Genomic DNA, 25863 nt, shown 5'->3' with positions numbered 1-25863 from the left:
GCAGGGGGAGGAGGAGGAGGAGGAGGAGGAGGAGGAGGAGGAGGAGGAGGAGAAGGAGGAGGAGGAGGAGGAAGACTGAGGAAAGAATGCGTGCTACACGTTGGCTACGGTCCACTTCATACGCTCATCCTACAACCTTCCCTCTCTTCCTTCTTTGCTAAATCCAGAGTGTGACAGGTTCAGACAAAACAATAGCTCTCTCTCTCTCTCTCTCTCTCTCTCTCTCTCTCTCTCTCTCTCTCTCTCTCTCTCTTTGTGTATATGTGTGTGTGTGTGTGTGTGTGTGTGTGGGAGGGTAGTAATATGGGAGGTGGTCGGATATGATGACGACTGATAATGCAGGTGTTTGTGGTCCGATAAACTGAATGTAAAGATAATTCCTTGACGGTAGTGATGAAAGTGCGTCTAGTGGTGGTGGTGATAGCAAGCATAGCGACGCCCCAACTGATAGCAGGCACAAATAACACGCTATACCCATATATGAAGTGTGATCTCCACGCAATGCCGCGCCCTTTGCCTACTGACTAGTGCGTCACTCAGTCACTGGCCACCACACCATATGGAGGGCACAGGGATAGGAAAGACCAGAGAGACAGAGAGGAAGGGGAGAAAGGCTATCACACACACACACACACACACCGCGCAGTGTGGTTAGCACGCTCAACTCACAATCGAGAGGGCCGGGTTGGAGTCCCGGTAAGCGGCGAGGCAAATGGGCAAGCCTCTTAATGTGTGGCCCCTGTTCACCTAGCAGTAAATAGGTATGGGATGTAACTTGAGGGGTTGTGGCCTCGCTTTCCCGGTGTGTGTTGTGTTGATGTGGTCTATGCTTGAGAGTGCACAACGTAAGTCCCCTTCAACGTTCAGGCGGTTTCTGTACTTGGTTTTGATAGCAACGAGCTCTTATCATGAAAATAACCCATAAATGGAAAAACTTCTACTTCTCACCTGAGGCTCGTGCCCCTCCCTGGAAATCACCCACGCCCCCCTAGGGGGACACGCCCCCCAGGTTAAGAACCACTGTGTTAAAAAATATAGTTTCCCACAAAGATGTGTTGAGACGTGGAACAGTTTGAGTGAAGAAGTGGTATCAGCAATGAGTGTGCATAGCTTTAAAGAAAAATTGGGTAAGTGTAGATATGGAGAAGGGGCCACACGAGCATAAAGCCCCGGCCCTGTAAAACTACAACTAGGTAAATACATCCGTCCCTATTGCAGCATCCAGCAGGCGTCTTATTGGTGGGGGGCCAAACCTAAAATAAACGCAGGCAAACGTCGAACACATCATGATGGGGATGTTGTCAATGGTAATGGTATTAAAAATGTTATCATCGTACTGCTGGTAGTAGTAGTAGTCGTAGTAGTAGTAGCAGTAGAAGTAATGGTGGTGGTGGTGGAAAACATATGATGACATTGAATTTGACGGCAATGACGATAATGCAGACAAAGGTTATTGAATTTAAAAAGCAACTGGCAACGGGAAAACAAACAAGATGACTTCCAAGAAACACAATACTTGAGAAGGTTACAAGGCTTACCACAGAAAGACCAGCTTAGGAACTTAGGTGCGTGACAATGACAGCAATAAGACGATGATGATGATGATGATGATGATGATGATGATAATAATAATAATAATAATAATACTTATAATAGCTTACAATAGTGATATCGAACCAAAGAACAGGTTAGGTTAACTTTGAAAACCGAAATCTTAATCTAACCTAGCTAAAAATAACATTAGAGCATTACTAACATAAATTAGCTAAGAAAACCTAAATTAACCTAACCTACAATAACATAGGGTTTGATAAGCTTAACCACCTCAATACTGGGACATTTACCTTACAAAGTCTATGTAAGTAAGAAGATTAACCGCCAGTCTTCACTATTCTACTCCCTCACACAAGTTCCTGAAGCTGTATAAAACTGCCAAACAGTAAACAGAATGAATATGGAAATGGGTCATGGTACTGGTTCAACCTACACTAACTTAACCCATTCAACCTCAAATAATCTACGATACAAGAGAAAGACAATACTGACGAATAAAAAAAAAAAAACTAACTAATACTCACTTCAGATAACCTACAATAAAAGAACAAGGGGGAGGGTGGCACGTTGGGGGGCGGTGAGGGTGTTGAGTGCGTGACGTCACAGGTTGATGGGGAAAGGAAGGAAGGTTGGCAACGGGTGACTCCTCAACGACCACACCGCGGCTTCCTCTCACCTTGTCTATCTTATCTTATCTTAAGAGACCGCTGTTCCCTCCCTGTTTACCAGCCCGTTCACTCATCGCCTGCCATAAAGGCGAGAGTACAATGCCATGATTTCTACTTGTACCCTTTCGTTGCTTCTAAACAAACACGTACATGTAAGATAAAGCATTCTTATCTTGCTTATTATCTGTTCTTCACTTCCATTGTCCACTCAACAACAGCAATGGTGATAACAATAACAATAACAGGAACAGCAGCAGCAGTAGTGACCACTTCCCTTCTCTAACCCCACTGCTGTCCTTTTACATAGTGTAGTGAACCTGCCGCGTGACCCAGAAAGCAAAGGTCATTGGTCACCTTTAGGATGGCCAGTGTTGTATAAAAATGTTAGGCAGTACAGCGGACCCTCCTGCGTTGATCGGCTTACCTTTTACAGTTAACAAGAGAAATGTTTGAAATTTTGTATGCATGTGCCCTCCCTCCCCTCTCTCTCTCTCTCTCTCTCTCTCTCTCTCTCTCTCTCTCTCTTTAGTGTACCCAAGTAACGGTAAGAAACACATGAAGACCCATACTCAACTTCTTCAGATTTATGTGCAATCAAATCCACTTTTTCATTATACACTTACATTTTGAAAATTATTTATTTTTTCCTCGATGGTAGCGTTTTTTCTTTTCATTTGATCAGTAACTCGCCTAGAATATCTTGTGCTGCCAAAATTGCTTATCAAGGGTAGAACAATTCTCCAACAATAATTACTCGATAGACAGGACTAGTAAGTAGTAGTAGTAGTAGTAGTAGTAGTAGTAGTAGTAGTAGTAGTAGTAGTAGTAGTAGAAGAAAAAGTGTAAAAAGTGGTTTTGGTGTCACCAGTGAAGGACACGGGCCCCGTTCTCTCACGAGACAAAAACTCGGCACTTTATTATCACATCCAGAAAGGTTTGTTGCCACACTACTTCCATTGCCGACGCGTGGGGCAAAGGAAGAGAGAGGGACGGGGAGGGAGTCATGACACGTTATCCTCTTATCAAGCTATCACACATTCTCTAATGTACCAAATCTTTTAATTTTTTTATTTAAACATAAATTTGTACATAGGACTATGTATATATCCAAATGCGCACTGTCGTGCGGTACCTATTCTAAGGGTACTACTATATATTTGGTTAAAATATTTACGAAACTCTCAAGATAGATCATTCACAATATTTCTTAAGATAAACTTAGTATGCTACGTATGTTAATCTCTCTCTCTCTCTCTCTCTCTCTCTCTCTCTCTCTCTCGTACTAGTAGTAGTAGTAGTAGTAGTAGTAGTAGTAGTAGTAGTAGTAGTAGTGGTGGTGGTGGTGGTGGTGGTAAAAACATTGGCAAACATACCTATCAAAACAATCTTACAACACCAACTATGCACCCGGCGTCTCATCTCATCCCGAACCACTCATCACAGCCTCTCCCCAAACCACTCTTTCCCTCACCATCCCAACGCCTCTCCTGCCAATAACCCTCCACTCTCACAACCTCCTTTCACCGTTCACAACACACGCAAAAACAAAGGCCATCCTGTAGTCCTTAAAAAAAAAAAAAAAAAAAAAAAAAAAAAAGTCCTCAATCGGTCACCTTTCACTTGTAAGCACTGACCGGCCAGCGAGAGGCAGCCAGCAGCAGACTCGAGAAAAGCGGATATGTAAGCTTGGATGGCGATAAGTGTACGTTGGTTTAAGCAGTTAGTGAATGGTCGATGTGCTGAGTTAAGAAAGTATACCATGCAGTGGCTACCATCTAAGTTGGGGTGTTGTTGGTTTAAGGTATGGAAGCCAGCGACGTATGAAAATACAAACTATAGGAAAAAAATATAAACAAGATAAATAAATTAATAAAAAAAAATCCCTCGAGTAAATTGGAAGAAAAAAAACTAGATTAAAGGTTGACAAACAAAACAGATAAGGTTACCGAGAAATTGAGAGAGAGAGAGAGAGAGAGAGAGAGAGAGAGAGAGAGAGAGAGAGAGAGAGAGTAGGCAGTGTAACAAGATATCACAAAATAAACAAAAAATAAACAGAGATACACTCCAACTACGAGAAATTCTGACACATCACTAAAGTAATCAAGGAACCTGACAACATAATTCGAGCCTTTCCTCCTCAGTGCTCACCCATCCCACCCGCCACTCCCACACGCGGACATTATTCTCTCCGCCGACACTCTTTCCCTCCATCCCACAGTGGGCCACAGATTGGTGCTAGTTGCGGCCTGATTGCTTCATTCAATCCGCCACGACGCCTTTCAATCTAGCTCCTTAACCCCCCCTTCTCTCCTACCCGCCTCCCCATACCAACTATTGTGACCAGGGAATGAACTGAATAACAAGGACAATGCCTGCACACTTTTTAGTTTTCCTGCTCTACTCAATGTTCTGATTTTACATTAACTTTATTGAGGTGGTAAAATATGTTCCGTAACTGTAACTGATCGCCTGTGAGCACTAGTGTGAAAGGAAGTAAGGTATCTTCAGGAAAAGTACCGACGGGCATTCAATAAACGTCGCAGTCCTTGACATGTAGAGTGCATGCAAGCTCTACGTGCCCGGGGTGGGGATGAAAATAAGGCACAGCAAGAGCACACCTACGTACGTACTTTTGTTGTAAACGTGACTTGAGCGAATATGACAAACTATATGTTACGCATTGAACATGCCTATTTATTAATCATTCATGACTTTACAGTAAACTATAAATAGCGTGCCTTTTAGCTACATATCATCTAGTAATCCCTACCCCTTGAAAAAATATTGGTATTATCTGATCCAGACTTGTCCTTGGGCTTTCTCCTGCATCAGATCTACCAAGTCTTCCATATCAGAGAGAAATTAAGTCTGACCATGTGTGAGATTTATATACTACGTACTTGCTCCCTCACAAACTCGAGACGCACTCTGACATAACATAAATATAATACCAGTGGAGCATCGCGGTAGGGTAAGTGTAGTAAGTGCAGGTAAATTTGTGTGAAGGATTATAATTGTCTTGGGAGGGCATGCCATGACTGCCCCCTAACTCATCATCATCACTTCACATGCAATTAAAGTCAATTTGGATGCAAGTTGCCAAGAACACCAAAATTTTATCAGATAAGCTTAATGTCTATTTTCTATTGAATATGGCTATTCAGGTTAAAGTTTGTCATTTATTTACATGATTCATTTGAACACACACACACACACACACACACACAGAGAGAGAGAGAGAGAGAGAGAGAGAGAGAGAGAGAGAGAGAGAGAGAGAGAGAGAGAGAGAGAATTATTTTGTTTCTTTGACACATTATAATTCCGAGTTAATGTTAATTACTCATACCAAACGTGAGATTCCCAAATTGCATAAAGATCAACTCGTCTTACTTCCTCACTAACACTCCCCGCTGAACCTCCCTAAGGCAGTGTCCACATATAAAAAGACGGGTTTTCCTGATGGTCAATACAGGGTAACAGTTATGTATGTTGTAAACTGCTGTTACTAGTTATACATGGCTCATGTTGTCTTGCCTCGTATCTCAATTATTAACAGATCTATTTCTAAAGTCACAAATTGTCACTGATAATGTAAACTTTGGATATGTATTATGGTCCACATGGCTCTCCATATACCACGAGTTTGTTATATATTTCGTACGGACATTTAGAATGTCTAGTTGCGTTATGAAGATGACGCAAGACTGACGAGAATTACCATAAAATCAACATTAAAAGAATGTCACTATTTAGCATCTACTCAATCCGATTAAAAAAATAAACAATAAATAAACAATTATAATAATAAACATCTTCATAAGCTTTCCCACTCACTGAATAATCTTCGATGTTTATACAGTGTACGTATACATATAATGAGCATGATAGGAAATTTCAACAAAACACTAGGTGCCAAATAATCACGAATGGTAGATATTAATTAACCTTACGTGGTTCGTTCACCCAATATGTGCCGTCTTGCACCTAGACCTCAGCAGACCATTGCAAGTGTAGTATGTGTTTAGGTACTTGACTTCCATTCATAACAGTACTACAGAATATCGACCGTACACACACACACACACACACACACACACACACACACAATTACGGTGCTTTACGTGGTCACTTTTGGTCTTGTAAATGTATCAATTGTTTTGAAGAGAAAACGTCTTATCTTATATATATATATATATATATATATATATATATATATATATATATATATATATATATATATATATATCGAACTAGTAAATTTGACCATAAGGTTCAATTTTTGAATAATGGAAAGTGAAGTGTTGCCGCCCAAACTTGTAACAGCAGCGTACTAGTATGTTTACTATGCGAGACCTGATAGGCCTGATGGGCCTCGCACACACACAGTAAACAATCTATTTTAGCTGCCACACAAGAGTTACTAGGGGATACAGAGGGGCTATGGTGAGCAGCCCCGGCCCAGCACAGCCTGCCCACTGCCTGATCTCAGCGACAGAGGGGAGTAGTGCTTTCTCTCGTCAGAACCCCGCCATTGATTTCTCAGACTCACCAGTAGAAAGCGACCTGGTCCCCCTTGCCGGCCAGGACATGACGATCCAGACAGTTGTAGCAAATGTTGGTCTTGGCTCCTTCTAACCAGCGCACGAATATTTTTCCCTTCGTTATGTCAAAATTGTAGTCGAGGAACTTGCCCTTCACCTTCTCCTCGAAATGGAACTCCTTGGTTATCTCCCCCCAGAATGCTTCGGGATCTTTGAGGGATTTGTCGTGCATCTGCTTGTACTGCTCCATAGAAGAGCAGTGAGATATTTTGGATACTTTGGAGGCAGGATTGAACATGTTGGCCGTTTCCATCGGCATTGTGGCGAACACTATACACCCTTCCCGGCTGCCAAGCACCAACTGACGCTTCTGCCAGGCGCTAGCTCAGTGAGAGGCTCTCACTGCCCCGCAGCCGCTGCTGCTGCTGCTAACCCCCAGACACCCCGCGCTTGTCGCTACTTTTCATCCACTATCTTTCCCACTGAGCAGCTGACGCTACCTACATGATTTTGTATTGCTACTACTGCACCAATAGTTACAAGAAGATCTTTGCCTGAAACTATGGTTATAGACGTCAGGGATAGAGAGATTTGTATGGACAGAAGCAAGGAAGATGTCGCAGTTTATTTACCATACATTGTATGTGGTTCATCGTGCCCCTACAGACCTATGTATAGGTTATGGGTGGAATTCATAAAGAGAGTAGCTAGAGCGACTTTAGTAAAGACATCTGCGAATGTTTTATTAGTGTGAGGTCTTCCTTTGTGGAACATCCTCCCATATGTTTAAGCAGATTGATAGACTTTAGCTAGTGGGAGCACTTCAGAACTTTCTACAATTCATTTATACTTTATTTCTTTCCTCATGACCCATTCTAAATTCTATTGTCCTAGGTATTACGACAGTAAATATGTAACATTATAGAATTCCATTTACAACATACTGGAAATAGTTGTTTGTGTCATGCCCATGGCTATTGTAACTTTAATACGAACTAAAATGAGAATGGAGACTTCAGATTGGTAAATATGGTACACCTGTGTTCATGTGCGGACTGCCTGGGAAGAGACGTGGTCAAAATGTTTCTTCGCTCTAATATGCATAGTAATTGCCGTCGATATAATCCCACTGATACTTGCATGCTTACATTGCAAGTGCTGATGGGCTAAACGAAACACTACAAGGGTGCTTGATGGCAGCATTATTAAAGACAACGTAATAGGATAGATATGACATACCATCCAGACACGACTCGTGCAAACAATATTGTTTAGTTCCTCTAAACGTTAATAAGATACGATTAATGTTATAAGTAGATCAAACGTACACTTACATTCACATGGTTATTCCAGTGTTTGCTCCCTAAATACACTAATAAAGGAATCAAGGAACACATTCTTGATCTGAAAGTACTTTAATAATTCCGTGATTACAGGACCGGAAGTTATTTATCATCAGTTTTCAGTCACACGTCTAGAAAAGGTGCAACACGCCTTTTGGGATACTGTGTGTGTGTGTGTGTGTGTGTGAGAGAGAGAGAGAGAGAGAGAGAGAGAGAGAGAGAGAGAGAGAGAGAGAGAGAGAGAGAGAGAGAGAGAGAGAGAGAGAGGATAGAAGTAACATCTAAACCAGTTCCACATCAAAACCACATGCATAACTCCTCTATATTGTTGTTGCGGTCATCTCCTTGAGGATGACAATGATGGATGGCCAAAGAGTGATGAATACCAGACAGGAAAATAGCTAGAGACCGCCAGACACAAACTTAAACAGCTATAATGAAGATATGGATAATCAGACATTTAGTTTTCTCGTTCAACATTAATAAATATGTAATAGATTATGGTTGTCTAGCTACGTCCTGTTCACCAATTACTAGCATCAACTGAATCTTGCTGAACGGCGTGGCAGATGTGTTTAATCAGGAACTGGTGGATAAATTACTCGGCTTCCTGAGGTGCAGATTTCCTCTGGCCCTCCTCCACAGACATAACCTCGCTGGGGAAACGCAATGCAAATCAGCAACATCATACAAGTTCACGACACAACAGTACTAATTTGAACTATTTGCTCTTAGATAAATATGTACAGCTAACACTGGCTGCATACCACATTTGTTGGCCTTCACTAGCCTCAAATACATTATTATTCATAAAACAAACTAGGACCTGCATCAAACACAATAACGGCATCAGATCATTATTTTTAATCAATTCGTCATAAAATAGATTACGCGGGAAACCTACACGTCTGAGTCATCCTCGTCGTCGGAACAATTGCAACAGCCACCCTTCTCGCCCTTTTCTTTCTTCTTGTCGCAGCAGTTCCCATCATGGCGGCAGTACCACATCAGCACCGCCAGGACTATGATAAGTGCCGCCAGAGTGCCCCACAACTGTGCCTGCCATGGTGCATACAAACCATGAGAGAGAGAGAGAGAGAGAGAGAGAGAGAGAGAGAGAGAGAGAGAGAGAGAGAGAGAGAGAGAGAGAGAGAGAGCACACTGAAAGCAAACATTAATACGTTAATAATAACTAACGTACGTACATACACACACAACTCACAATTCATAATCCGACTCTTCTCAAATAGCACGATAAGTTAATCCCCGATAAAGTAATTTTTTCCTCTATCATGTGGCCTCACCTGCTCCCAGCCAGCCATCTCTATAGGCTTCTCTGTGCAGCACGTAGGCTTGCCCTCTTCATGACAGCACTTCTGCTCTTTACTACACCTGTAGATGTTGTTTGGGTCGTTCTTATCACCCTTCTCGTCTGCGTAACATTCGATCCTGTCTTCTACCGCTGTGGAACATATAATTACTTGAGAGAGAGAGAGAGAGAGAGAGAGAGAGAGAGAGAGAGAGAGAGAGAGAGAGAGAGAGAGAGAGAGAGAGAGAGTGTGTGTGTGTGTGTGTGTGTGTGTGTGTGTGTGTGTGTGTGTGTGTGTGTGTGTGTGTGTGTGTGTGTGTGTGTGTGTGTGTGTGTGTGTAATTCACCTCGGTCTCCTGATGGTCACCCAGCCAGTCTTCCCCATTACGGAGCGAGCTCAGAGCTCATAGACCGATCTTCGGGTAGGACTGAGACCACAACACACTCCACACACCGGAAAAGCGAGGCCACAACCCCTCGAGTTACATCACGTACCTATTTACTGCTGGGTGATCAGGGGCCACACATTAAGAGGCTTGCCCATTTGCCTCGCCGCTTCCCGGGACTTGAGCCCGGCCCTCTCGATTGTGTCGAGCGTGCTAACCACTACACTCCGCTGTGTGTGTGTGTGTGTGTGTGTGTGTGTGTGTTGCCGGTGATCTCAAAATGAAGTAAGATAATTGTATGTAAGCACATGATGGTACACAATGAAGAACCAAATAACATCAACATAGGCAGGGAAAAAGATGAAGTGAATAAACAAATAAATATATATATATATATATATATATATATATATATATATATATATATATATATATATATATATAAGCAACTTGCCAATTCAGCAAAGAGATTGGAAGCAAAGCAACAGAAAAAAAAATAAATAAATAAAAGGAGGAGCAAGTCAAGAAGAAATGAAAATAATTTGGGTCTCCACTTGTGATTCCTTGAATACACAGTTGCTGGGAAGCATGTGTTGACGGTGATGGTGATCGGTGGTGAAAGAAAAAAATAAAGTACCGTTTATGGAAGGGAAGGAATTGGGCTCAGATGAAACAAAGAGAGAGAGAGAGAGAGAGAGAGAGAGAGAGAGAGAGAGAGAGAGAGAGAGAGAGAGAGAGAGAGACTAACTACAACACTACATTTCCGTCTGAGGAACCACCACCTCCCCTAATCCTGACCTTGAACCCAGCGGAGCCCCAGCAGGACGAAACCTCTGATGAAGGTCATATCGCTTGTCCCCGACATTCACTGACGTGCCCTGGGGAAAGGCAAACGTTACCGCGAGTGTAATGTACTAGTACTAGTTCACGATACAAAACAATAAAGCAATAAAAATAAAGCGAATGATAAGACAATGATAAATAAATACATTGTCACACCCATGCAAGAACATTGTCCATTCCCGTCACATAATCCACACGACGAAATAAAGGACACTTCTCACTTTGTAAGACAGCAGTAGACTTACAACAGCTGGATAATCATTATAATGTAAAAATATTTGGTGCCGGTGTCACGAAAATTACCGAACATAATTGCAGCAATATTCAATTAATACTCGTAACACACCGCACACACATTCATGGATTCATCTACACCCTGTTGTCTATACAACCACTGGATACGAAGTTTTCTCGATGGACATTAGTACTTGATCATGTGGTTCAGAATAAATCCACACGATCATTTAAATAATAGTCGATACTATTTTCGGATGATAGTTTAGTCCAACAAACACAGAGAACAGTGTCTAAGTAACACGATTTGAACAAGAAGAGGTCCAGTCAATTCTCTAACACAAGTCTTATGGATTTGACTTCAGTATTTTGTGGAACATTTTAAGTATTCATTGTTCTTGGCAATCTTTATAAGTTGAAATCAGTGAGATCTACCTACATGACAAATAAACTGAGGACAAAAACTTACAACTGGGCGCGCCAGTGCTTCCAACAGCAGGAACTCGGTCGAAATAGCTGCTCCTCGTGTTGTAGCAACGCGCGATCCCCACCACAACTCGGCTGCCGCTAGCCCGCTTCACAACCACCCATTAGTCACCCACTTTGTCTGCGGCAATCCTGTATACGAAAAACACTAGTTAAATTCCTTGAATCAAAATCATGTTATAAAATTTTTCCTAGGACCATCATTCACACCTCCATTTTCTCTAGGCCAGGAGTGGTCAGGCGATTACATGTAACGACAGTAACGGTTTCTAAGTTACCAGTACAGAGTAGACTAACAATCACTATAGTAATGACAATGTGCATCAACCGGGACACTCCAGTTTAAATTACCTGTCCCATTAGGGCGACAAAACTTCCCTAGTTATTTCAAAGCAAATGACTATAATATTCGTATTTATAATTTGTGATGAATTCGGAACTGAATTAACAATGTAAATTCACACGCATACAATACAATGCAAACACCCATATGCTCCCAGTAACACATTCACGAACGTAATTAAAGGACACAATGCAATCCATGTCATATTTAAGATTAATAACAACCAATCACACTAAAGGCGATTTCATAAGATTAGCGTGATGGCGTTGTTTTAACAATGAAACAAAGAAAGATTTATTTTTTTTATGCAATGAGTTTAAGTCATGGGAAGGTAGAAATAAGGAAGCAGGCAGGGAGTTTCAGTTACCAGAGAAGAGATGAATGATTAAGAATACTGGTTAACTCTTGCATTGGAGATGGACAGAATAAGGATGAGAAAGCAGCTTTGTGGAGCGAGGGCAGGAGGGCGAGGCAGCTGGCAAGATTAGATCAGTTGGAACGAAAACAGCGGTAGAAGATAGGAAACAATTAGAAGTTAGAAAAACGTCTTATGTTATGTATATTATCTCAAGACGGTCAGGAATTAGAGTACGGTGTTGCAACAGTAAAAGATACCGAGAGATGCAACATTCCGGGAATTGATAAGACGAAAAGCTTTTTCAGCTGTGTGAGTGGAATCCCCCAAACATGCGAAGAGTACTCCATACATGAGCAGATAAGGCCCTCGTGCAGTTAGCAGTTGGAGGATGAGAAAAACAGACGGAGACGCCTCCGAACATCTAGCTTTATAGAGGATGTTTCAGCAAGCGAAGAGTTGTGAAGTTTCCAGTTTAGATTAAGAGTAAAGAACTGGCCGTGGATATTCAGTGTAGAAGAGGGGGACAGTTGAGCGTCATTGAAGAGGGAAAAGCAAAGTTAAAGGCTAGTTAATTCACCAGGATGTCAGTAAAGGGAGAGAAGAGCCAAAGTTTGGGGTGAATATAGAAGTAGATGAATTTCCTATAGTAAGAGGAATTTTCTGAAAAGCATATAACATAGATTAAGTTTGAATTTGATAGTATGGGCATTACAGACATATATGCAATATCCAGCTTGGGACTGCAAATGAGGATAAAGTAGAATGGAACAGAAAAGAGTGTCAGTTGCCTCCAGACACGTGCTTCTGTGAAGGTGTGTGCAGAAGAGAGGTGGCGCTCTAAAGATTGAAAATTAGATCTATGACTGAATGATGAAGTTAATAAACAAAAATAGAAATGTGTCAAGACACTTTGGGTTGATAACGACAAAGCAGTCCGACCTTGGGACATATAACAGAAAACCAGCAAATGACAAGGTGGCCATCTAATTCTTACTAACGTAATCATTAACAAATCATCCAGATGCTCACATCAATGGTGAGAGATCTATCTTTCACACTTCTGGTACTGAGGATTTAAAAAATATTGAGACAATACATAGTTTGATTCAAACTGTCACACAAACACAAATGAATGGGCAAATAAAATAAAATGATATACACGACACAAATTTGGCACATTTTCTTACATAAGAACTGTACACAGGCATACACCACACACACATGTACACATGTATGCACACAAACGAGGGTATGACTGTTTCCAAATCCAGGACTGCAAGGTCACAACTCCTTGGCTTACATCCAGACCCTATTCACAGCTAAGGGGACAACTACAATAGCATGTAAAATGTCCAAGTCTCCTTTCATACTGGGATCCAAATTCAGGTCCATTCAGCTTAGCCAAGCACACTAACCTTTACAACACCAGGCTAATGTGTGTATCCCAGCACTAGGGTATGTAGGAACCTCACTTAATAGAATAATGACAAATGTTTTTGATGGACCATTATGAAGCAGTCACTCATTCCCTAAAGAATAGTGTGAGGAAAGGGGGGCAAGAGAGAAGCTGGGGAAAGAAAACAAGTCCCTCACAAACTTATTTATTCAAATGTAGCATTCGTAAATATGGTACACGAGTCCATTAAAACTTATTTACCTTAAAGTATCCAAAAAAATCCTAATCACAAATTAGAAATTAACGTAACATTGTGAAAAAATATACGCTAAGTATTTCCACTTAATGAATGCGAATCCTTTTCATAATGATTGGGAAAAAAATTTAACCCTAAATTGAGGAAATAACAAGTTACAGAACTAAGTAAGCTAAACTGTGAACTTGTGTAGCAGGTTCACCTGTAAAGCTTGTGTTGTTTGTTTTTCTGTACACTAATACTACACCAACTGGTGGAATGTACACACTCGCGCATTAACATTTGCACTAAAGGAACACAGTATCACAGTCACACGTCCTTCAAGAACGACAAGTTTGCACTCACACCCTCAGTCACTAAGTCACGTCACTGGGGGGAAAGGGTAAGGATGGCAACATGACAAGCCATGAAAATATGGCAAGCTTTCACAACTTGCCAAGCTTGTCATGTTGAAAATGTGCTAACATGGCAAAGAAGAAAGCACAGGATGCACGCTGGTTGTTCCACACTGTCCAAATATGCCAATCACTCACACATGGGAACCTGACATTTATCTTCAGGTAACACACTTCACTTCACACCACTTTTTTTCCAGATCAGGCATCCATCACTATCACTACGGACACTAGCATTACTGGACAGAACATCAGCTTGCACCACACGCTTACACGGCGCCACATCACACACGGGGCCTCGTATCACAGTCAAACATTCACCTGTCACAGGACCGCACACACACACGCACACTCCCTCCTGTGGTCAGCTCATCTGGTAGTTCACAAAATCTGTTCCTTCTCGAGCAGTGTTATATTTACGACGTCCTATTCAAACCTCAGAAAGTCAAGTACATAAAAAAAATAAATAAATAAAAAAATAATGATTGAAAAAAATAAAGCCAATGCCGATGTTGCCTAACACTGTCTTCAAGATGGACCTAGATCTTCAGCATCAGCCAATGGGGGCCGAACCTAATGAACCATTGTACCTCTGTTATTTACTGGGGAATTTGGCACTAACCGAAAACCGGATTAAGTTAATGGAAGAAAACCTTAACCCACAAAGCCAGTACATTCACACAAGTCCTCATAGAGTCCAAGCACTAATGACTGCGGGTTAGAGCAACATCTTCCAAAAACCTTCACACTGATGCCTCATCACATTGCACATTTAGGGCTCTTTGACATGAAATAATTTTTTAATGTTGCTGGTAAAATTTGAGTATAATGACATTTTATGTAATAATAGCCTTGGTCATTAAGCTTTTAAAACATTTTGCAGATTCAATATTACACTATTTTCAAGGGCTAATACTTCTTTTAAAGCCAATGAAAACCTTCCTTTTTCACTATGGCATTTGAAAATAATCTTTCTTCAAGAACAAAATTACAAGTTTTCTTAAAAAAGCTTTATAAGTTATGATTAAGCTTTCTATTATTTTACATTTAAGTAGGCATTAATTTTGTAAGATACACTGCCTCTAGTTTCAATTAAACTACTGAAGCCTTATCCCATTCCAGTGCCCTAAACACACACGTGCTGTTACCAGAGGGTTAAAGAGAAAATGAAGAGGTACCTTAATAGGTAAATTATCAACTGCAAACCCCAAATTAATATTTACAAGTCCAAGAGAGGCAAGATTTTTATGGATTATGAAGACAGTTGAGGAGATGTGTAGTCCTATTATGTATGACATACAGGTAAACCAATGAGAATACTGGGAGAATTGGAACTTGTAAATATCTGTGTTTGAATGCAGCACAGCTGCCCAGTCTGTGGAGTAGATTAAGACTAACATTTACAGAATGGAAGGGATAGTAGTTAAGAATCCTTTGTACCCTTGACTAGATACCACAGAATACAGTGAACCACCAAGTCGTCTGTACAGCAGATGGATTGTTACCAGTAGGGTACAAGATTCAAGGTTACAGCACCATTCATTCCCACAAAAGGCACTTGAAAGGACTGGCTTTCTAAACCCTAGATATGAAACAGGACTTTTGGAAAAGTTTAGAATCATTAAAGATCAACTGAGGCAGATCTTTTCTGAGCTGGAATGATGCACTGGCTACTTTTCCTTAACATCACCTATGAATCTTACTAATCATTTCAGATTTTCTAACATGCTTCTACACTCTTCTGAGGCCACCTGGTTGTCATCGCACATTCGGCCAACCTGCCGCACCTGCGATCGTCCACGTTCGTCCGTCCACTCACCACACAACCCATCCGCTGAACGGTCATCACTCACCACAGCCGGCCAACGTTCTTCGCTCGCTCACTCCATGCAGACACACCGCATCTGACTCATCGCATCGACTCACCACAGACTATACTTGCCACTCATCTGAAAAGCCAAGTTAAGGGCTACTACCAGTTAGATGACACTTGTGACATGCCAGCCACTCATTACAGGAAGTCATTTCCCTATCCCGTCACAAGCTAGTTAACCAAGTACACAATGCTCTCCAATTCTAAGCGACCAGATACACAACACTACAGAAGAGGCTGCATGGCTGACAAAGGCACACTGAAGGAGGAAATATGCTAGACTTCCATTCCAAAGTTAGGAAAGCTCTTTTATAATCAGAAGCCATTCAATCATCTCACTCATTACTATATCATACTTGTGTAGTTTATGTGAAAACTGGAAGACAAGTCAGTGTATAATTGTACCTAACTACAGAACAGGTGTAGGACCTCGCATCAGCATAATCAGTCTGGGCACTGCACTATGAGACCTGCAACCTGAATATCCTAGCAAAAAAATTTTTTTTTTACAAGAGAAAGAATAACTTACCTGCAGTTTTCCTTTGTGCATGACACACCTAAGCAACAGCAATACTTGTGAAACCAATAAGGATCCATTGAAGGCTGCTCAATGATTCTAATTTTATGCATCTTTGCATCTCATTCCACATCTACTTCAATGAAATAAAATTTGATCTATTTCAAAACCTTGAAAGTTTTTAATTTACTATCACTGAAACCTGAACTAACTCATCCTTAAAAAAACATACATTACCTGAATCTTTGTACTCACCAAGTGCTGTTGTTGGATTTAAGGCGACGGATCTCTTTGGTTGCCCACATTGCCAAGGTCTTTGTCTTGGAGGTTTTTGAACGGCGACCTTGGATCAGAAGGTTGCCGATGGGATCTGTTTCCACTAGTTGTAGCATATCAGTCCCAAACACTGAGCACAGGTCTCTGTTATGATGAGAGAGAAAAAAAAAAAAAAAAAAAAAAAAAAAGTCAATACAAACAATCTCTGATAAGGCATCAACATGTTACTGACATGAACTTGTAGTAGAAATTTCTGTAAATACCAGACATACCTCTGAATCAGAGTCCATATTCTAAATAAAATTTGAGGATATTTCTGTAGGTTAAATGCAATATTCAGCATGGTCTTAATCACTCATAACTGCCTGCTATTACCTTCCTGATATAAACTGACGAGGAGAGTCAATAATAAGATTAATTTAAGGGTAAAGTTGAGGCCTCACATACCCTATCCTCTTGCTCAAAGGAGAAAGTAACTGCTCGACATCAGCAAAATCAATATTGAATGATATGGGATTGACTGGCAAATTGAGAAACAAATAAGGAAATGCAAATTTTTGACAGAACAACTAGAGTACAAACATGTTGCTTATGGTACAAATGAAGATTGATTGAAAGAGCTGTGAATGGCATCCAAACCCCTTGGATCTTTACAGATTCTCTCACTTCACACCACGACTGCTTGTTTTCTCCCATGGAAAAGCATATAATCTCACAAAGGTTGAAAGATTAAATTTAAATGTAAAATAACACTGCTTGGTTCACTGAAAGCAGCTTTGTAAGAACTATGTTTTATCTAACAAAAAAAAAATAAATAATAAAATCAATTTCATAAACAAACTGGAAACAAATATCAAATGTAATAAAGGTGAAAGAGTAAAAGACAAATACAAAATTCAAACATGGTCTTACCCAATGAGTCCTGCAGAACTGGCCACAACAGGATCAGACTTCTCTTCATCTGCAGCCACAGAAGTGATGAAGGTAATCATGTGTGGCACATGAGTGCGCAGCAGCTGTACCTCCTGTTTGGGGTTGGGCCCATCACCCTTGAGGCCCTGCACAATGCCAGTGTAGGCCTCCAGACATGTCTCACGCAGCTCGTTTAGGTAGTCCAGCATATCGAAGTCTGAGCGGTCCACCTGTGCCTGAGAGGCTTGGTGAAGCATCTGTAGTACAATTTCCAAATACTTGGTAAACTTGGGTCCTAGAGCCAACGCCATGTCTCCAAATACTGACAAAATGGCTGGCTTTACATTCCTGTGGACATTGTTGTTTCCTAAGTTCTCCACCAACATAGACATAAGCTCATCACAGAATGGTTCCACCTTGTCTCCCAAACCACGACAGATGTCTCCAGTGACACCCACAGCTGCTGCACATACAGTGTAGTCATCTACATTTCTAAGACCTAAACACAGATATGGCTTAAAAGCTTCCATATACTTGAGGAAGTTCTGCCCCAACACTTCCACAAGAGTAGACACTGCCAGCAGTGCATCTTCCTGAACACCCCCAGACTTTCCCTGGGAAGTTTGGAACATTTGGAGCAAAGCTGCCATGATGGGGTCACTTATTTTAGGAGCATCTTCAGGAGTGACTTTACGCAGCACAGACTGCAGTGTGGCACAGAGCAAGGACTGGATATCATTGACTTGAACACGGTCACTATGAGACTGGACCTGTGTCTCCATGTGCAAAACTTGTTGCAGCCTCTCCAGGATGATCATTGTGGTTTTCTGGACGGTGGGATAACAATCATGTGGAGAATTTTTCATCAATTCCATGAGAGCCTCATAGGCAGCATTGCGCAAGTTGCATTGGTTGCCATCAGCTCTATCTGTTGTTTGCAGCAATACATCCACAAGAGGATCAAAGAATGCAGAAAGACAGTAGGTAGGTGGTTCACCATCCCCATCTCCTGTATCTGCTTGCTCATATGCTGCTTCTGCTAGAGAACTAAGGGCCCAGCATACATTTGAAGCTACACGAGGCTCCCCTTTCAGGCTATGGACAAGAGCCTCCAACAACAACTTGAGGTAGGTGTCATTGCATGCTGCATCTGGGATCAGTTCACAGACTCGACCCAGAGTCCAAGCAGTGGTGTCCCGCACCACCACTGAATTATCATTCAGGGCCTCTATGAGGGTTGGCATTGCTTGCTCCACCATTGGCTTCAGGTTTGTAGGATCAGGGCCCTCCAGGATGGAACCTGAAGAACAATTTTTGCTTTAACTTGTACCAGCTTTAGTTGTAGCAATACTACTTGCTCAATCATCTTAAATAACAAACTTTATCATTTTTCCTAAAATCATCAGAACCAAATGCCTTTCATGCAATGGTTCTTGAAAAACCTTAAAACCATCTACAAAATTGCAAAGAAATCCTTACCAAACGCCATAATAGCAGCATCTCGTAACCTCCAGTTTTGGTGTTTGATGTTTTCTTTAACAAATGGAAGGACATGGGGCACAATGTCATCCTCAGTGCAAGTGGCCAACAGCATGATGCACACCCCAGCAGCTTTGCATGGGTTCCATTCATCATCATCATCAGCCTCCTCTTGCTTACTCAAAGTCATCATTAAGACAGGAACGAGATACTGCAAGGTAGAAAAGTTATGAGGTGAGTTACTGAATACTGGTTCGCAACTTAAATCCTTGATACAATGCAACAATAACCACACACACATAAAAAAAAAAACAATTCACATGGAAAGAGTTTATAATTATGGTTATAATTAAGGGAGAAGTCAGTAAAGTAGACAAGAGATTCTGAGAGGCCCAGCCTGAAGATGGCAACAAGAAGGATGGATACACTTATGTACAGCAACTAAGGCATTGGAGAATTCTATAATTCAAAAGAACAAACTATCACATTTCCATACCTGCAATGCTCCCTTGGCATAAAACCTAGAGGTCCTCTCAGGTGGACGGCCCAACTCTGCTGCCTCGGATGCTTCAATGGCCAGATCCACTTCTTCATCGCACACGTTGGACCAAAATTCAATGCCTTGCAATGCCACCTCATCGATTTCACTCTTCATGGCTTCCAAAGTAATCTGGTAAATTTTCTTACATCAGAATACACATACACATACACACACACACACACACACACACACACACACACACACACACACACACACACACACACACACACACACACGCACGCACGCACGCACGCACACACACACACACACACACACACACACACACACACCCCCCCTGTACATTTTCAGTGTATTTTTTTACATTGCCTAATTATTAAACCGTTTATTATTATTATTATTATTATTACACACACACACACACAGTTTGAAAACAATTTTGTAAAGCAAGGCAACTTATAATGTAAATCCTTACAGCAAAGAGTGCAGGTCCCATGTAGTGCTCCATATACTGATAATAGAGAGACATAATCTTCACCAGGCACTGAAGGGCAGCTACTTTTATCTGGGTGTTGGTTGACTGAGTGGCTTCACAGACCACCTGAAAAAATTAAGATAACATTTCAAATATCACTAACACCATTTATATGTAGGATACTTGAATGTCATTATGTTCATCTCTGTGAAAATCCAAGTAAGCATATAATACATAAGCAAGTGATGGAGATGATTACTTGGCCAGTCAATTAATTGTAAGGGTAATAAATCTACAAATAAGAATGAGTTAAAAAGATTTTAGGAGACAAAGGCCACTTCAAACATTTGTGCCTGTTCAATCCATACCTGCATAATAAAATGTCGCTCAGCATCCCTCTCAAAATTCTGTCTGGTAAATTCTAAGGAGTTGAGGAGTGCTGTGGTGGCTGCCAACCTCACATGGTCATTGGGTTCATCTCGCTTCATGCCATGAACAATGGCTGTGAGAATATTGTTACTTTGTGCAGCAATGGCTTCAGGTTCAATATCCTGCAATGGAAGACAATACAATAAGAAAAGAAAACTGACATTACAGAAAGCTTAAGAGGATAATTATGATGAGCAGCTTCAAGAAATATCAACATAACTGTAATCTCAAGAAAAACATTATTTCATAGTGTTTCCATGAAGTTTGTTCAGTTGCTTACCTGACATATATATCCAATGGACTCCAAAGTGGACTCTTTGGTCATGTCTGTAGCCCCAGGGGTGGTCACATTTGCTACAAGTCTGTCAATAAGGTTTGGCCACTGACCCACAGGGATCTCAGTGAGGGCAATGTAAGCCACACACTGAGCTGCTGAACTTGGACGATTCTGCTCTGTTCCCAAGGCTCCCAACACCTGGAGAAGAGAGAACAAGAATCAAGTAAAATAAAATTTACAGGATCACTATATCAACTACATAATATTAGTTACTAAAGGCACAGGTTAAATATAAACATTGATTGTGAAGAAAGTTTCTGATGACATGTATCCATTCATTTCAAACAGAAACCTACCCAGCTGTAGAGACATTTAACACATGAAAATAGAATAAAAGACATCAGACCTACACATGGCAGTCCCTATATTTGATATCCTCAATAGCTTATATATCACACTATCTAAATCTCAACATTTCCACAGTACATGTTAACTTCCAAGCAATACTTACATTTGTCTTGACATAGTCCCTGACATCTGGAGGTAAGGCCAACCACCGCTGCTGATACTGAACCTTGACTTTGGGATCATTGGAAGCCAATGTGTTCTTGAGCTGAATACCAGCAGCCATGCGAGCCACGGTTGAGTTTCTTCCATGATGCAGCACATCACTAAGCACCTTCACGTACTCAGGCTGTCAACACAATTATAATTAGCAAGATGAATGGATTGAAAACAGATCATCTTTTGAGGAAACATTTCTATAGAAAACTATTACAAGAGCAGCAAACTCATACTTCTTGATGCAGTTCCAGCTAAACTAAACATTTGCTGTGAAATTATACATTATATTCTCTACTTAATGAAACTTACCAGATTTGACTGTGCAGCTTGTTCCAGATATTTCAGCGCAGTTTCCAGTTCATTCTTATCTGTAAAGCAAAATAATTTTGCTTAATTTGATTGTACGAATAACAATGTACAAGTAAAATCTAAAATAAATTCCTAATCAGATGACTTAGAATTCCCTCCATTGCTGGTAATGCAAAGGTTTCATTCCATCTTTTGCCAATGGTAGTACATATAGCTCAAACTGGAGAGAGAGAGAGAGAGAGAGAGAGAGAGAGAGAGAGAGAGAGAGAGAGAGAGAGAGAGAGAGTTAACAGTATAACAATAATTGTGCTATCCTATTTTTTTTTTTTTTTTTCAGTTCCTGTTCCCACAATGTTGGGGAACTGGTGGGAAAGTTGGGTTTTCAGGTTGGGGATGTGGTGGTGATGGGTGGGGTGGGGGGATGAAGCTAAACACAGCCAAACAGCTTCTCTAACCCCCTTATAGTAAATGGAGAGCTGCCTACTACTGCCGATGCAGCTCTATTTCACATTTATGGTACTTGTTTTTAAGTTTGGATACTTACAACAAAAACAAGATCAAGGCCATGGCAGCCATCACAACACGAACAACAGCAAAATATATTAACATGTACCTATTTACAGCGAACTTTGTTGTGGCGGTCAGACGCGGCTAACTATCCTCTTCCAAATTGATGATTATAGTGTGTTTTACCTCTACTTTAACATGATTTCATCAGCAATACTTTATTTAGCTTCGTTTTCTCACAAATAACGCTCACTTTTTGGTTTAATTTACCCTGGTAAGGAAAATGCGGCCGGGGGAAATTGAACCGGTGGTTTTTAGTGCACAATTGTTTATATTTTGAGAATATGCATTAATATTTTGCCCTGTGCCATCTTTGGCTTATAAAAGGGATTGCTTAGACTCATTATATACCCAATAATGATTATTAGGATAAATTAGGGAAATTTATAATGAAGACTATAAGCCTATAAAGGACTTCAAAAAGCTAGGAATTGTCCGCTCACACTTTCTCTACGGGCTAGCAAGCGATAGCGAGCTCAATAACCTGTAGAAAAATTAATGTGGAAACCAATGAGCAGTATTTTTATACAAAAAATCAGCTCCCTGTTGCTCGCTAGCCTGCAGAGTGGGAAGGAAAATTAACGTGACTAGTCTTTAGACACCCTGAGCCTATACCCTGTTTTTACTCAGCTGATCCTCTTTTGTCTGCTAGGAGTGCCCATTAGTAATATATATGCATATAATCTGCTTATTATATGCTTATGTATCACTTCATAGGGACCTTATAAAAGTACCTTTCACATTCAGAATAAATAATCTTCTTACTGAATACAATAACTTCAATTGTTACACCAAAACATTGGCTAAAGTAGCCAAGTAAATGAGTAGGCTATGTAGTCTATGAGTAACAGTTTTTTGTTCTACATTGTTTCTTGCCATTGATTTTGTTATTTTGAATGTGAAAGGGTCAATGTTTATGAGAAATAAAGCTTTATTTTTTTTGAGGAATTATATCAATTTCCATATATATATATATATATATATATATATATATATATATATATATATATATATATATATATATATTTTTTTTTTTTTTTTGCATTTATAAAGAGTGGTTCAAATTACCCCATGGGTGGTTCAGTTTACCCTGGTGGGGGTTCACATTACCCCATTTTTTTTATAACTGTGAACCACACTTATTACTTCAAAGCTGAAGAATCTGCTATGAATGATTTTTTTTTTTTGTTAGTGATTTAAAGGCAATAACTTGCTTATGTTTTCATAAAATTTTTGCAAGTTTATCTTAATAAATGTGGGAACAGTATCAAAGTTTGTCAAAACCTGGTCCAAATTACCCCAGTCGACACTACATATTAGATCACTACTACTATTACTACAGATAAACTGATAATAATGATAACCATGATTATCATATTCTTTTCCTTCCTTCTTGCTCACATATACTGCAATATCCTTATCATCTACTGTCATTATACCTACTCACTCCTCCCACCTCAGTCAGATATTCTTATCACTTATTATAAATATTGTGCACTCATTACTTTCAAAAAAGGAGGAGGAGGAGGAGGAGGAAGAGGAAGAGGATGAGGATGAGAGAGAGAGAGAGAGAGAGAGAGAGAGAGAGAGAGAGAGAGAGAGAGAGAGAGAGAGAGAGAATGAGAATCAACAGCATACAAATGCAACAAATAAGCATCGAAATGTGGATTTACTATGAGTAATGCTACCCTCAATAATGCAAACATAAAACAACAAATAAATAATACATAAATAAATAAGTCACTGCTGAGGCTTTTACAAAAATGGGACCAATTCATTCATCATGCCCTAAGATAATTTTGTACACCATGAAGCTTTTGCTCTGATGAATTTGGTCACTTTTGGTAATTACCTATTTGTAATTTCATAGATTAATTTGCCGAGTTTTACATTAACCTAATACACTTAATACACACAATACCGTTAGTATTAACTATTTCTGAACAATAATGCTACTTGTTTGTCTACAGATAACCTGCACTATACCTTTTTAAACATATAACCTAAAACCTACTTTGACCTAAAAAATACTTTTCGTCCTATCCTGCAACACCACATCCCGCCTTCCTTAGAGCCACGTGGTGCAGGTACGGCCCAAAAATACACCCCCTACTCCTACGCGAAATGGACAGGCACAAGAGGACACAAACCACCAGCAGTACAGCACCTCCCCTGCCCCACACTGCAGCGGGCAGCCAGACAGGCCCTGGGGTATAATATTTAGCAGGCCATCTGTTATATCAACGCCCATTCCTCACGACTACCATCCTTTCTGAAAACAACCAACCGCCACCCTAACGCACACGCAAACAAGCAGGCCGGGGAGAGTAGGTTAGCAGGTCGGGTGGAGCGGCGGCCTACCCGACCCACTCACATTTGTTGTTGGAGGAAGTAACATGGCCGCCTTAACTCCACTCAACTATACTGCTTCCACCTCTACCACTCCACCACACTCCTCGCTCTACCACCGCCACTCCACCAACCACTAAAGGTCACCTCGGGCGTGGCAGTGATACGTTAGAGTTGGATAAGTTGTTCAAAATGCGTATATCAGGGGTTGGAGGGAAACATGGCCGCTCTCACATCACTCTCCCTCCTCCACACCCCATACTTCTCTCCCAAGCGTCAATTTCTCCCTATTTACATCACTATCTTCACCTAGAGCACGGTATTAGCACGACTAGCCCCAATATACAGCAGAAAACAGAATGTATGGACCTGATATTATTTAAATGATAATGTGGGAATGGCGGGAAGACCTCTCCTATATAGACCCTTGTTTTTCACACTTCCCGCCTACATGGGGCTCTGATTCTTGGCTTACCGGGAGATGTTGTCTTCTCGAGTATTTGAATAACTTGCTCCATGTTTTTTGGTAATCTGTATATCCCACGAGAGCGAGAAAAGGTGATAGCGGTGCCTCCGTTACCGCCGGCAGGACCCTCACACGTGCCGCGGAGGAATACAAGCTAGGGACTTGATGATTCACTTGTAATATATTCAGCTAAATTATTTCTCTAACATTATTATTTTTTTTATATCTAAATAATAATTTAAGTGTATTGAATGTCTTTTTATTGGATGGTATGGGGTCTTTCAGTATTTTATTGGTTGGGTCTTGGGCACTACTTTAATTATCCTTTGCCGCGCAAATAACGAATAAAAAGTATGTCTTAGTTACTTGTAAGGTTTTTGGATATAAAGTGATTGTAAATTATGAGTAATATTATAGATGTAGTGTGAAGTAAATGTATAAATATATTTCTGAGGTTTATACGTCAAGCTTCACTTTTAGTGTTTTTTTCCTCAATTAACACCAATTCTCAATGTTACCGTATTCATACATTAAACAAATTTAATGTATCTGAATGGCTGTAAAATAATATACAAAGAAACTACATTTTTAAATAGAATTGTGCTATAAAGAACTACAGAAAATTTATCATCGACCTATACGATGGGTAACTTCGGTAAAAATAAAAATAAATAAATTAATAGATAAACAGATGCATAAATAGATCGCAAGAGGTTACGAATAAGGATTTCTTTCGGCATGTAGTACAATACGCAATAT

The 25863-nt window shown here is 40.5% G+C and overlaps 2 protein-coding genes across 8 annotated transcripts in view; both read right to left on the bottom strand.

The window, feature by feature from the left end:
* Nucleotides 1-7162, bottom strand: part of LOC123516151 (acetyl-coenzyme A synthetase, cytoplasmic-like) — a 28695-nt gene extending 21533 nt beyond the window's left edge. For both annotated transcript variants that reach the window (XM_045275299.1, XM_045275300.1), the window contains exon 1: nucleotides 6772-7162. In XM_045275299.1, coding sequence (XP_045131234.1) covers nucleotides 6772-7082 — 311 coding nt within the window. In that variant the 5' untranslated portion in view covers nucleotides 7083-7162. The remainder of the gene's footprint in view (nucleotides 1-6771) is intronic.
* Nucleotides 7163-9027: 1865 nt separating this feature from the next.
* LOC123516150 (importin subunit beta-1-like) lies at nucleotides 9028-25266 on the bottom strand. Of its 6 annotated transcripts, XM_045275297.1 has the most exons (14): nucleotides 25114-25266; nucleotides 21723-21781; nucleotides 21361-21543; nucleotides 20853-21047; nucleotides 20512-20694; nucleotides 20144-20269; nucleotides 19666-19839; nucleotides 19170-19380; nucleotides 17691-18990; nucleotides 16758-16922; nucleotides 15966-16081; nucleotides 11348-11496; nucleotides 10600-10679; nucleotides 9436-9568 (listed from the first exon to the last, which is right to left on the bottom strand). In XM_045275297.1, exons 1-11 carry the CDS (start codon nucleotides 25154-25156, stop codon nucleotides 16075-16077), a joined length of 2646 nt encoding a protein of 881 aa, XP_045131232.1. In that variant the 5' UTR covers nucleotides 25157-25266; the 3' UTR covers nucleotides 9436-9568; nucleotides 10600-10679; nucleotides 11348-11496; nucleotides 15966-16074. The 6 variants fall into 6 exon arrangements, with proteins under 6 accessions (XP_045131230.1, XP_045131229.1, XP_045131232.1 ...); XM_045275292.1 differs by lacking the exon at nucleotides 15966-16081; XM_045275295.1 differs by lacking the exons at nucleotides 9436-9568; nucleotides 10600-10679; nucleotides 15966-16081 and adding an exon at nucleotides 9028-9165.
* Between the last annotated feature and the right edge of the window lie 597 nt (nucleotides 25267-25863).

Source organism: Portunus trituberculatus, chromosome 40, assembly GCF_017591435.1.
Source record: "Portunus trituberculatus isolate SZX2019 chromosome 40, ASM1759143v1, whole genome shotgun sequence".
Taxonomy (NCBI): domain Eukaryota; kingdom Metazoa; phylum Arthropoda; class Malacostraca; order Decapoda; family Portunidae; genus Portunus; species Portunus trituberculatus.
This window is presented reverse-complemented; position numbering and strand designations above follow the sequence as displayed.